Below are 13,794 nucleotides of genomic sequence, written 5' to 3' on the forward strand. Positions count from 1 at the left end.
AGAATAGTATTGTCAAGATTTACAACAAAAGTTTGTATGTCATAGGCAAGGATTTAGGGAGGAGAAATACTACACGATGGAAAAAGGAAGAAGGAACCTAGATTGGAAACAAGAACTGGGTGTGAAGTCCGAATGGATGTTAAATTTGTACCTGAAACTGGAATGTGGCATATCTTTTATTTCTCTGATGAACTCAACCATGATCTATTCAATACACAATTTAGTGCTATGTTGCCTGCCCATAGAAAAATGACAAAGGAAAATATTATGCAAATGATGAACATGCTAAAGTTCGGGATTAGCACTTCACAGATATTTGGTCTTCTAACTAGTCAAGCAGGTGGGTATGAATTTGTCGACTATAGTCCCAGAGATATGTACAATGAGATTGCTCAGCAAAGGCGTCAAGTTCTTGGTGATGCAGCACGAGTGTTGAAGAAGTTGGAGGATATGCGGTTGAAAGATCCACAATTATATTTCAAGGCATGTCATGATTCAAGAGGTTTGTTACGTAACTTGTTATGGTCTGATGAGATTAGCCAACTAGACTACCAACTCCTCGGAGATGTCATTGATTTTGATGCTACGTACAAGAAGAACAAGTATAGTTGTCCATTAGTCATATTCAGTGGGGTTAACCACCACAACCAAACAATTGTTTTTGCTGCTATGTTAATTATGGACGAAACTACTGATACATATATTTGGCTCCTGCATCAGCTCATGTTCACCATGAAGGGTAAGACCTCGACTTCAATAATAACTTATAAGGCCATGGCGATTAGGAATGCAGTAGATGTATTTTCCGAAGTTAGACATAGATTATGCGCTTGGCACCTTATTCGAAATGCGACTAGCAATGTTGGAAATCCATCGTTTACATCTAAATTCAGGAAAATCATGTTGAGAGACTACGAGATTCATATGTTTAAGCGTAAGTGGGTTCAGCTTATTGAAGAATTTGGCCTTAAGGATAAGCCGTTGGTGAACAACATGTATGAAGAGAAGCATATGTGGGCTACTGCATATATAAGAGGTAAGTTTTTTGCTGGCTTTATAACTACCTCAAGATGTGAAGGTTTACACTCAGTTGTGGCAAGGTATGTGGAATTGCAGTATGATTTGATAAGTTTTGTAGAGCATTTTCAAAGGTGTGTTGCACGCTTGTGCTTTAAAGAATTTAATGCTGATTATGAATCTACATGTGGGGTGCCCGTCATGCAGACTTGTATAGAGCTGTTAGAGAGATTTGCTACTGAGGTATACACTCATGAGATATTTCTATTGTTTCGACCATTTCTTTCTAGAGCTGGATCAATGTGGGTGCTAAACATAGAGGATAACAATGATTGCTCAAAGTACATTGTGTGTAAGCATGGGAGGCCCGATTTTCTGTGGACCGTTGAATTTCGTCAAGAAAAAATGATCTTCATGTGTTCTTGTTTAAGAATGGAGTCATTTGAAATTCCTTGTGAGCATATTGTGAAAGTTCTGGTTGACAAAGACATTTGTGAGATTTTTCCATCATTAGTGTTGGATAGATGGACAAAGAAGGTGAAATAAGCACTCAATGATGCAAGTGGGTTCATCAGGGATGCTATTGTTATTAGTCGTCAAAGTGCCTTGATGGAATTTTCTAAAAAATTGGCTACTGTTGCTGCTAAAGTCCCAGAGAGATTTGAAGAGACACGTGACATTATTATATGGTTGTATTCATCTTACAAGATTACAGACGAAGGCACTATGCAACCTCAATCACGTGTAGCTAAAGTAGGAATCCATATATGTATCAAACCAATATAGGCTCAGGACAACCATCTAAGAAGAAGCGGTAACGTTGTAGTTTTGTCAAATGGAAGGACATAAGAAGACTAACATGTCCTTGGCAAAAGGACATTGACAACAACGTTATGGAAGATGAAGCTAATGGTTTAGATAACGGCGACATGTATACCGAACCGACTCCTGATTTAGATAGTGATAATTAGCAACCTTTCTAAACTTAATATTTTTGTGTAGAGAATCACTTACATATTCGTGTTTAATTTTTTTTACTATATTAATAAAATTTTCTATATTCGTGCTTATGTTTTTAGATGAAATGATTGTCAAATAAATCTTGGTTAGACAATAAACAAATTAACGATTTATTTAATTTATAGAATTATTAATTTATATGAATTATTGTTAATAAAAATTTTATTGAATCCAGTGGCATCGACAAATTGGTCGAACCGCAAACCGATATAAATTACGATTCGGTTATATGTTAAAATCACAAAAATAGAAAACAGAAATTGAACCGTTAAACTAACCAAAAACTGATAGGTCGAACTGAACTGGGACCAGGTCGAATTTTTGAATTTGACCAAAAGCGCTGTCGTTTTGTGTGCTGATCCACTAATACCCTAACCATTACCAACGCAGCAATACTAACTCACTACAACGGCGCAGCAGCACACACTCCCTCCCTCCCATCAGCTTCGAGCTCGTCGTTCCTCTCAATGCCAGCTCACTCACTCCCTCACTTCCGTTCTGCCGCCGAAATTTTCCTACCGCATCGCAAGTTGGACCTTCGAAGCTCACTCCCTCCCTCCTGCTCGTGCATCTAACGATTCGGCAGTGGAAGCAGAGTAGCCGGGCTCGCCTCATACCTCCGTCGTGAAGCTCTGTTCCACCGTCGCCGGCGCCATCTCTGTTCCACCCGTCAGCGCTGCTCTCCCTCTTGATAAGAATCTGCTTTGTTCTATGCTTCTATCTTCTAGGTATTTGTTTATAACAATAATTGTTGAATAATTATTGTCTTTAATTTCCTACATGCACTTGATTCAGTAGACACATGTAAGAGATATTGCAGATTTTGTCCATCATAAGGTTCAGTCACCACCTATCTTGAATGGCATTCATTTGGAATACTTATCATTCAGTATTATAACTCCTCTTTAGGAAGCAACAACCAAGAAGGTACTTTCCAATTTCCTTCTAATTCTGCTACTTGTTTTTGTAGTCAATTAAGGTACTAGTATGTTACTAATCCCCCCATCATATGAATATCATGTATATCATTTTAGTCTCAGATACCTACTTTTCTTGAAGCTTTTAATCTAATTGAGTTTGATTCTATTAACAGAAAATACATATCCAAAGCTTAGAGGAGCTATCCTTGTTTGCTCTGTGCCTCCTTCTGGTAACAGGTTAGTAACTAAGATCTCTAGTGCATTATCATTAGTTTTGAATAAAGTGATTGTACCCTAACTCAATTGTGATTTCACTTGTTGAGAATTCTTTTTTATTTTTGTTAGTGGTCTTGTCTGGCGATATCTCTTTACGAGCCAATTGCTGCCTTCAAGGTATTTTGAATAGACTTTCTCAAGAATGTGATTCTTCTGTATTTACCTTCTTATATGTATATATCCATTGACTTGGCCGCAGATGACACGCAGCTTGGCAGCAAAAGCTTTTCAAACCTCTCTTCCTCTTTGTAGAGAGACATTTTTCTCAGCCACAATGGAGAATTATATTGTTAAAAGGTTTGTTTGTCATCATGTCAATTAAAATTTGATATTGGAAGAATATGGATAAGAACTTAAGTTATGTTTTATGGAGCCATAAAATTACAGAATCCATGATTTTTTAAAGAAGTAAAGCACACCGGTCTACCATAGCTATGACTTTATTTGGTTTAATTCAAATATATAAGTCTAGAAACTAAACTTGATGGTATAGTTTCATCAATTCTGTTCTTGCTCATGTCCATAATCTTGATGTTCAGGTTACTCGCGAACTTTGGAAGAGAGCCAGTTAAATGATTCTCACTGAGAATTAACATGCTTAGAGTTTCTCAGAAGGTATGCTATCTTGAAGTTTATTGAATCCCATATTCAGAACACGTAATTGTCTTCCAAGGCAGAGATTGGGTGGGATATTACCAATGAAATAATTCATTGTAAGGTCCAGCTTCACTAGGCTATTATTGATTTCCAAGCTTTGAGGTATAAATCCAGATAACTGATTGTCAAACAGTGAGATATTTTTCAGATGCTTGAGATTAACTGATGAGCGGATAATTTATACGCTTTTTGGCATTGTTTTTAGGTAGTTTTCAGTAAGTTTAAGCTACTTTTAGGGATGTTTTCATTAGTTTTTATGTTAAATTCATATTTCTGGACTTTACTATGAGTTTGTGTGTTTTTCTGTGATTTCAGGTAAATTCTGACTGAAATTGAGGGATTTGAGCAAAACTCTGAAAAAGGCTGACAAAAGGACTGCTGATGCTGTTGGATTCTGACCTCCCTGCACTCGAAATGGATTTTCTGGAGCTACAGAACTCCAATTGGCGCGCTCTCAACGGCGTTGGAAAGTAGACATCCAGGTCTTTCCAGAAATATATAATAGTCTATGCTTTATTCGAAGATTGACGACGTAACTTGGCGTTAAACGCCAAGTTCATGCTGCTGTCTGGAGTTAAACGCCAGAAAAACGTCATGATCCGGAGTTGAACGCCCAAAACACGTCATAACTCAAAGTTCAACGCCAAGAGAAGCCTTAGCTCGTGGATTGACCAAGCTCAGCCCAAGCACACACCAAGTGGGCCCCGGAAGTGGATTTATGTATCAATTACCTACTCATGTAAACCCTAGTAGCTAGTCTAGTATATATAGGACATTTATCTATTGTATTAGACATCTTTGGTCTCATCTTTGGTCTCAGTTTTATTTTATTCTTCATCTTAGGAGATCATTGATCACGTTAGGAGAGGGCTGGCCATTCGGCCATGCCTGAACCCTTTGCTTATGTATTTTTAACGGTGGAGTTTCTGCACACCATAGATTAAGGGTGTGGAGCTCTGCTGTACCTCAAGTATCAATGCAATTCTATCTTCTTTTATTCGGTCTCTATCTTATTCTTATTCCAAGATATTCATTCGTACCCAAGAACATGATGAATCTAATGAGTTAAATAACCCTCATTATTATTCTCACTTATGAACGCGCGTGATTGACAACCACTTCCGTTCTACATGCAACAAGGCTTGAATGTGTATCTCTTAGATTCCCCAACAGAATCTTCGTGGTATAAGCTAGATGGATGGCGGCATTTATTAGGATCCGGAAAGTCTCACCTTGTCTGTGGTATTCCGAGTAGGATCCTGGGAATCCGGAAAGTCTAACCTTGTCTGTGGTATTCCGAGTAGGATTCCGGTAATGAATGACTGTGACGTGCTTCAAACTTGCAACCTGCTGGGCGTTAGTGACAGACGCAAAAGAATCAAGGGATTCTATTCCAGTAGGAGCGGGAACCAACTGGTGATTAGCCGTACTGTGACAGAGTGCGTGAGCATTAGTTTTCACTGCGAGGATGGGATGTAGCCATCAACCATGGGTGATGCCTCCAGACTGGTTAGCTGTGCGAGTGACATCCGCATAGGATATTTCCCCGAGAGGATTGAAAGTAGCCACAGCTGATGGTGAACCCCTATACAAAGCTTGCCATGGAAAGGAGTAAGAAGGATTGAGTAGAAGCAGTAGGAGAGCAGGCGTCCTTGGGCTCTACAGCATCTCCATCCGCTCATCTGAAACTCCCACCAATGAATCTGCATAAGTCTTCTATCCCTTTTATTATTTCTATTTTATTATTAACCTTCGAACCCATAAACAATGTTTAATCCGCCTAACTGAGATTTGCAAGGTGACCATAGCTTGCTTCATACTAACAATCTCTGTGGATTCGACCCTTACTCACGTAAGGTATTACTTGGACGACCCAGTACACTTGCTGGCTAGTTGAACGGAGTTGTGAAAATAAACAGTGCCCTAAGAGTAAATTCATCAAAGTATAAAGAACATAGTGATCACAATTTCGTCCACCATGTTTTTGGCGCCGTTGCCGGGGATTGTTCGAGTATGGACAACTGACGGTTCATCTTGTTGCTCAGATTAGGTAATTTTCTTTTCAAAAATCTTTTTCAAAAATTTTTCTTTTATTTTTCGTTTTTCCAAAAATGTTTTTCGAAAAAAAATAATAATAAAAATACAAAAAAATCATAAAGTCATAAAAATCAAAAATATTTTATGCTTCTTGTTTGAAGCTTGAGTCAATTTTTAAGTTTGGTGTCAATTGCATGCTTTTAAAAAATTTTCTTGTATTTTTCGAAAATTCCATGCATTCATAGTGTTCTTCATGATCTTCAAGTTGTTCTTGACAAGTCCTCTTGTTTGATCTTGATGATTTCTTGTTTTATGTCTTTTCTTGTTTTTCATGTGCACTTTTGCATTCATATTTTCCATGCATTAAAGATTTCTAAGTTTGGTGTCTTGCATGTTTTCTTTGCATCAAAATTTTTCAAAATTATGTTCTTGATGTTCATCATGATCTTCAAAGTGTTCTTGGTGTTCATCTTGACATTCATAGCATTCTTGCATGCATTCATTGTTTTGATCTAAAAATTTTATGCATTGAGTATTTTTGTTGTTTTTCTCTCTCATCTTTAAAAATTTTAAAAATCAAAAATATCTTTTCCTTATTTTCCTCCAAATTTTCGAAATTTTGGGTTGACTTGGTCAAAAATTTTCAAAATTAGTTGTTTCTTACAAGTCAAGTCAAAATTTCAAATTTTAAAAATCTTATCTTTTCAAAATCTTTTTCAAAAATCATATCTTTTTCATTTTTTACAATTTTCGAAAATTTCAAAAATCTTTTTCAAAATATTTTCAAAATCTTTTTCTTATCTTTATATCAAATTTTCAAAAAAATTAGCTAACAATTAATGTGATTGGTTCAAAAATTTGAAGTTTGTTACTTTCTTGTTAAGAAAGGTTCAATCTTTAAGTTCTAAAATCTTATCTTGTAGTTTCTTGTTAGTTAAGTAATTTTAAAAAATTAAATCCTTTTCAAAATATCTTTTTCCTAAAAATCTTTTTTTTTTCTTTTTATCTTATCTTTTTCAAAAAAAAACTTTATCTTTTTCAAAATTTGATTTTAAAATATCTTATCTAACTTCTTATCTTCTTATCTTTTTAAATTTTGATTTCAAATCTTTTTCAATCAACTAACTAACTTTTTGTTTGTTTCTTATCTTTTTCAAAACCACCTAACTACTTCTCTCTCTTCTATTTTCGAAAATATCTCTCTCTTTTTCAAAAAATTCTTTCTTTTCTCTTCTTCTATTTAATTAATTAATCACTAACACTTCTCTTCACCTCTCTTCATCCAAAAATCCGAATCCTTCCTTCTTCTTTCCTATACCCCTTTCTTCTTCTACTAACATAAAGGAATCTCTATACTGTGACATAGAGGATTCCTCTTTCTTTTCTTGTTTTCTTCTCTTTCATATGAGCAGGAACAGGGATAAAGGCACTCTTGTTGAAATTGATCCAGAACCTGAAAGGACTCTAAAGAGAAAATTAAAAGAAGCTAAATTACAACAATCCAGAAGAGACCTTCTAGAAATTTTCGAACAAGAAGGAGATGGCAGCCGAAAATAATAATAATAATGCAAGGAGAATGCTTGGTGACTTCACAAAGCCAACGTCCAAGTTTGATGGAAGAAGCATCTCCATTCCTGCCATTGGAGCCAATAACTTTGAGCTTAAGCCTCAACTAGTTGCTTTAATGCAACAAAACTGCAAGTTTTATGGACTTCCATCTGAAGATCCCTATCAGTTTTTAACTGAGTTCTTGCAGATCTGTGAGACTGTAAAGACGAATGGGGTTGATCCTGAAGTCTACAGACTCATGCTTTTCCCTTTTGCTGTAAGAGACAGAGCTAGAATATGGTTGGATTCACAACCCAAGGATAGCCTGGACTCATGGGATAAGCTGGTCACTGCCTTCTTGGACAAATTCTTTCCTCCTCAAAAGCTGAGCAAGCTGAGAGTGGATGTTCAAATCTTCAAACAAAAAGATGGTGAATCCCTCTATGAAGCTTGGGAAAGATACAAGCAGTTGACCAAGAGATGTCCATCTGACATGTTTTCAGAATGGACCATATTAGATATATTCTATTATGGTCTCTCTGAGTTTTCGAAAATGTCACTGGACCATTCTGCAGGTGGATCTATTCACCTGAAGAAAACGCCTGAAGAGGCTCAAGAACTCATTGACATGGTTGCAAACAACCAGTTTATGTACACCTCTGAGAGGAATTCCGTGAATAATGGGGTACCTCAGAAGAAAGGAGTTCTTGAAATTGATGCTCTGAATGCCATATTGGCTCAGAACAAAATGTTAACTCAACAGGTCAACATAATCTCTCAAAATCTGAATGGCTTGCAACATGCATCCAACAGTACTAGAGAGGTAGCTTCTGAAGAAGCTTATGATCCTGAGAACCCTGCCATGGCAGAGGTTAATTACTTAGGTGAACCTTATGGAAACACCTATAACTCATCATGGAGAAATCATCCAAATTTCTCATGGAAGGATCAACAAAAACCTCAACAAGGTTTTAACAATGGTGGGCGCAACAGGCTGAATAATAGTAAGCCATATCCATCATCTTCTCAGCAACAGACAGAGAATTCTGAACAAAACACTTCTAATTTAGCCAATATAGTCTCTGATCTGTCAAAGGCCACTTTCAGTTTCATGAATGAAACCAGATCCTCCATTAGAAATTTGGAGGCACAAGTGGGTCAGCTGAGTAAGAAAGTCATTGAAACTCCTCCCAGCATTCTCCCAAGCAATACAGAAGAAAATCCAAAAGGAGAATGCAAGGCCATTGACATAGTCAAAGTGGCCGAATGCATAGGGGAGGAGGAGGACGAAAGTCCTAGTGAGGAAGACCTCCTGGGACGTCCTTCAAGCAAGAAGGAGTCTCCTATTAAGGATCCTGAGGAATCTGAGGCTCATCTAGAGACCATAGAGATTCCTTTAAATCTCCTTCTGCCATTCATGAGCTCTGAAGACTATTCTTCCTCTGAGGAGGATGAAGATGTGATTGGAGAGCAAGTTGCTCAATACTTAGGAGCTATCATGAAGCTGAATGCCAAACTGTTTGGTAATGAGACTTGGGAAAGTGAACCTCCCTTGCTCATTAATGAACTAGATACTTGGATTCAGAAAACTCTACCTCAAAAGAAACAAGATCCTGGCAAGTTTCTAATACCTTGTACCATTGGCACCATGAGCTTTGAAAAAGCTCTATGTGATCTGGGGTCAGGGATAAATCTCATGCCACTCTCTGTAATGGAGAAGCTGGAAATCATTGAGGTACAACCTGCATTGTTCTCATTACAACTGGCAGACAAGTCAGTGAGACAAGCTTATGGATTAGTAGAGGACGTACTAGTAAAGGTTGAAGGCCTTTACATCCCTACTAATTTCATAATCCTAGACACTAGGAAGGAAGATGATGAATGCATCATCCTAGGAAGACCTTTCCTAGCCACAGCAGGAGCTGTGATAGATGTCAACAGAGGTGAGTTAGTCCTTCAATTGAATGGGGACTACCTTGTGTTTCAGGCACATGGCCATCCCTCTGTGACAAAAGAGAGTAAGCATGAAGAGCTTCTCTCAGTTCAGAGTCAAGAAGAGCCCACACAGTCAAACTCTAAGTTTGGTGTTGTGAGGCCACAACCAAACTCTAAGTTTGGTGTTCAAACCCCATATCCAAACTCTAAGTTTGGTGTTGGGATCATCCAACATTGATCTGATCACCTTTGTGGCTCAATGGGAGCCATTGTCAAGCTATTGACATTAAAGAAGCGCTTGTTGGGAGGCAACCCAATTTTATTTATCTAATTTTATTTTATTTTGTTTCTTTGTTATTTTCGTGTTTTATTAGGTACATGATCATGAGGAGTCACGAAAAATTCAAAAAAATTAAAAACAGAGTCAAAAACAGAAGAAAAAATTTTTCACCCTGGAGGTAGCGTAGACTGGCGTTCAACGCCAGTAAGGAGCATCTGGCTGGCGTTCAACGCCAGAACAGAGCACCATTCTGGCGCTGAACGCCCAAAACAAGCAACAACCTGGCGTTAAACGCCAGGATGGTGCACAGAGAGGACATTCTGGCGCTGAACGCCAGAAACAAGCATGAAACTGGCGTTCAACGCCAGAAACATGCATTACATGGGCGTTGAACGCCCAGAACGTGCATCAATGGGCGTTTGAACGCCAGAATGATGTATGAAGGCAAATTACATGCCTATATGGTGAAGGAATGGTATTTGTTTTCACCTCAGGATCTGTGGACCCCACAGGATCCTCACCTCAGGATCTGTGGACCCCACAGGATCCCCACCTAACATATTCACACCTTACCTTCTAATCCTAGTTTTTGTGAATGTGATTACTCTTCCCCATGTCACACTTCCCAACATCTTCTTCATCAATCACCTTAATTCCTCTTCCCAATTACCCCATTCACCATTCACATCAACCTCCTCTTCCCCATAAACCCCACCTACCTCCATAAAATTCAAATTCACTTTCCCATCCATTCCCACCCAAATTGGCCGAACCTACACCCTCCCCTCTCCCTATAAATACCCTTCCTTTCTTCATCATTTTCACACAACACAAACACCTTCTTCTCCCATATAGCCGAACCTACTCTCTCCCTCTCTTCCATATTCTCTTCTTCTTCTTCTACTTTTCTTTTCTTTCTTGCTCGGGGACGAGCAAATTTTAAGTTTGGTGTGGTAAAAAGCATAAGCTTTTTTGTGTTTTTCCATTACCAATGGCACCTAAGGCCGGAGTTTCCTCAAGAAAAGGGAAAGGGAAAGCAAAAGCTTCCACCTCCGAGTCATGGGAGATGGAAAGATTCATCTCCAAGAGCCATCAAGACCACTTCTATGATGTTGTGGCAAAGAAGAAGGTGATCCCTGAGGTCCCTTTCAAACTCAAGAAAAATGAGTATCCGGAAATCCGACATGAAGTTCAAAGAAGAGGTTGGGAAGTCCTAGCCAACCCCATACAACAAGTTGGAATTTTAATGGTTCAAGAGTTCTATGCCAATGCATGGATCACTAGGAACCATGACCAAGGTATGAACCCAAGTCCAAAGAATTATCTCACAATGGTTAGGGGAAATACTTGGATTTTAGTCCGGAGAATGTGAGGTTGGCGTTTCATTTACCTATGATGCAAGGTGATGAACACCCCTACACTAGAAGGGTCAACTTTGATCAAAGGTTGGACCAAGTCCTTAGGGACATTTGTGTGGAAGGCGCCCAATGGAGAATAGACTCCAAAGGCAAGCCAGTCCAACTAAGAAGACTGGACCTCAAGCCTGTGGCTAGAGGATGGTTGGAGTTCATTCAAAGATCCATCATCCCTACAAGCAACCGATCTGAAGTTACTGTGGATCGGGCCATCATGGTTCATAGCATCATGATTGGAGAGGAAGTGGAAGTTCATGAAGTCATCTCCAATGAACTCTACAAAATAGCTGACTGATGAGCGGATAATTTGTACACTTTTTGGCATTGTTTTTAGTATGTTTTTAGTATCTTTTAGTTAGTTTTTAGTATATTTTTATTAGTTTTTAATTAAAATTCACTTTTCTGGACTTTACTATGAGTTTGTGTGTTTTTCTGTGATTTCAGGTATTTTCTGACTGAAATTGAAGGTTCTGAGCAAAAATCTGATCCAGAGACTGAAAAGGACTGCAGATGCTATTGGATTCTGACCTCCCTGCACTCGAAGCGGATTTTCTGGAGCTACAGAAGCCCAATTGGCGCGCTCTCAACGGCGTTGGAAAGTAGACATCCAGGGCTTTCCAGAAATATATAATAGTCCATACTTTGCCCAAGATTTGATGGCCCAAACCTGCGTAGCAAACCGGCCTCAGAAATTCCAGCGTTAAACGCCGGAACTGGCATAAAACTTGGAGTTAAACGCCCAAACTGGCATGAGAACTGGCGTTTAACTCCAGAAAACGTCTCTACACATAAAAGCTTCAATGCTCAGCCCAAGCACACACCAAGTGGGCCCGGAAGTGGATTTTTCTGTCATTTACTCATTTCTGTAAACCTTAGGATACTAGTTTACTACTTATAGGACCTTTTGACTTTGTAATCAGTACGGAATGCGACCTTATGACATTGTACACCTTTTCTTCCACAGCATGAGTCTCTAAACCCCATGGTTGGGGGTGAGGAGCTCTGCTGTGTCTTGATGGATTAATGCAATTACTACTGTTTCTCATTCAATCATGCTTGCTTCCATTCTAAGATAATACTTGTTCTTAATCCGGATGAATGTGATGATCAGTGACAATCATCATCATTCTCAATTATGAACATGTGCCTGACAACCACCTCTGTTCTACCTTAGATTAAGTAGTTATCTCTTGGATTCTTTTATCGGAATCTTCGTGGTATAAGCTAGACTGATGGCGGCATTCAAGAGAATCCGGAAGGTCTAAACCTTGTCTGTGGTATTCTGAGTAGGATTCAATGACTGAATGACTGTGACGTGCTTCAATCTCCTGAAGGCGGGGCGTTAGTGACAGACGCCAAAATAATCACTGGATTCTACTCCGGTCTGATTGAGAACCGACATATGGAATGCTGTGCCGTGACAGGGCATTAGGAATCGTTCCAATGAGAGGATGGGAGGTAGCCACTGACAACGGTGAAACCCTACACACAGCTTGCCATGGAAGGAGACTTGCGTGTTTGATGAAGAAGACAGTAGGAAAGCAGAGATTCAGAAGATGGAGCATCTCCAAACCTCAACCTATTCTCCATTACTGCAAAACAAGTAACCATTTCATGTTCTTTTACTTTTCACAATCAATCCTGATAATTTCTGATATCCTGACTAAGATTTACAAGATAACCATAGCTTGATTCAAGCCGACAATCTCCGTGGGATCGACCCTTGCTCACGCAAGGTATTACTTGGACGACCCAGTGCACTTGCTGGTTAGTTGTGCGGGATTGCAAAAGTGTTATTGCAATTTCGTGCACCAAGTTTTTGGCGCCGTTGCCGGGGATTGTTCGAGTTTGGACAACTGACGGCTTGTCTTGTTGCTTAGATTAGGACTGTTTTATTTTTGTTGGTTTAGAGTCTTTTAGTTGAGTCTAGTTTCATATTTTAAGTTTGGTGTCATTTGCATGCTTTTGTTTTTCTTTTTGATTTTCGATTTTTGCATGCTCTTAGTCCCTTTTTGATTCATAAAAGTTCTAAGTTTGGTGTCCCCTTTGTGTTTTTCCTTTAAAATTTTCGAAAAAAAAATAGTGTTTGATTTTCTAAAATTTTAAGTTTGGTGTCATTTTGTGTTTTTCTCTTTCCTCTTTTTAAAAAAAAATCAAATCTTTTTCATAAAAATTTTTCAATCATATCTTCTTAATTGCTGTTTTCAAAATCTTTTTCTTTACTAATTGATTCAGTTCTCAATTTGCTTTGATCTTATTTTAATTTTAATTTTCGAATTTTATTTTATTTTCCTTTTGTCTTATTTTATTTTATTTTAATTTTCTTTTTTCGGTTATTTCAAAAAAAATAATAAAAATAAACAAAATTCATCTCTTTGCAATTATTATCATTTCCCTTTTGTCCATTATGGACTTAAGTGGAATTAATCAGTCCAAGAGGACTCTGGGGTCCTATGCCAACCCCAATACAGCTGCATATGGGAGTAGCATCTGTGTACCTCCCATCAAAGCAAGCAGCTTTGAGCTAAACCCTCAACTCATTATCATAGTGCAGCAAAATTGCCAGTATTCCGGTCTTCCAGAGGAAGAACCTACTGAGTTTCTGGCACAGTTCTTACAAATTGCTGACACAATACATGATAAAGAGGTAGATCAGGATGTCTACAGACTGTTACTGTTTCCATTTGCT

General features: G+C 38.3%; 1 protein-coding gene and 1 non-coding gene across 2 annotated transcripts; one reads left to right on the forward strand and one right to left on the reverse strand.

The window, feature by feature from the left end:
• The first annotated feature begins 249 nt into the window (after positions 1–249).
• LOC130957408 (protein FAR1-RELATED SEQUENCE 5-like) lies at positions 250–1,563 on the forward strand. The gene has a single exon (XM_057884267.1). The coding sequence runs from the start codon at positions 250–252 to the stop codon at positions 1,561–1,563; it is 1,314 nt and encodes a 437-aa protein (XP_057740250.1).
• Positions 1,564–7,866: 6,303 nt separating this feature from the next.
• LOC130958479 (small nucleolar RNA R71) lies at positions 7,867–7,970 on the reverse strand. Its single transcript, XR_009077598.1, has one exon. It is a non-coding gene; the product is annotated as a small nucleolar RNA R71 (small nucleolar RNA).
• Positions 7,971–13,794: the final 5,824 nt, after the last annotated feature.

Source organism: Arachis stenosperma, chromosome 10 (genome assembly GCF_014773155.1).
Source record: "Arachis stenosperma cultivar V10309 chromosome 10, arast.V10309.gnm1.PFL2, whole genome shotgun sequence".
Classification (NCBI taxonomy): domain Eukaryota; kingdom Viridiplantae; phylum Streptophyta; class Magnoliopsida; order Fabales; family Fabaceae; genus Arachis; species Arachis stenosperma.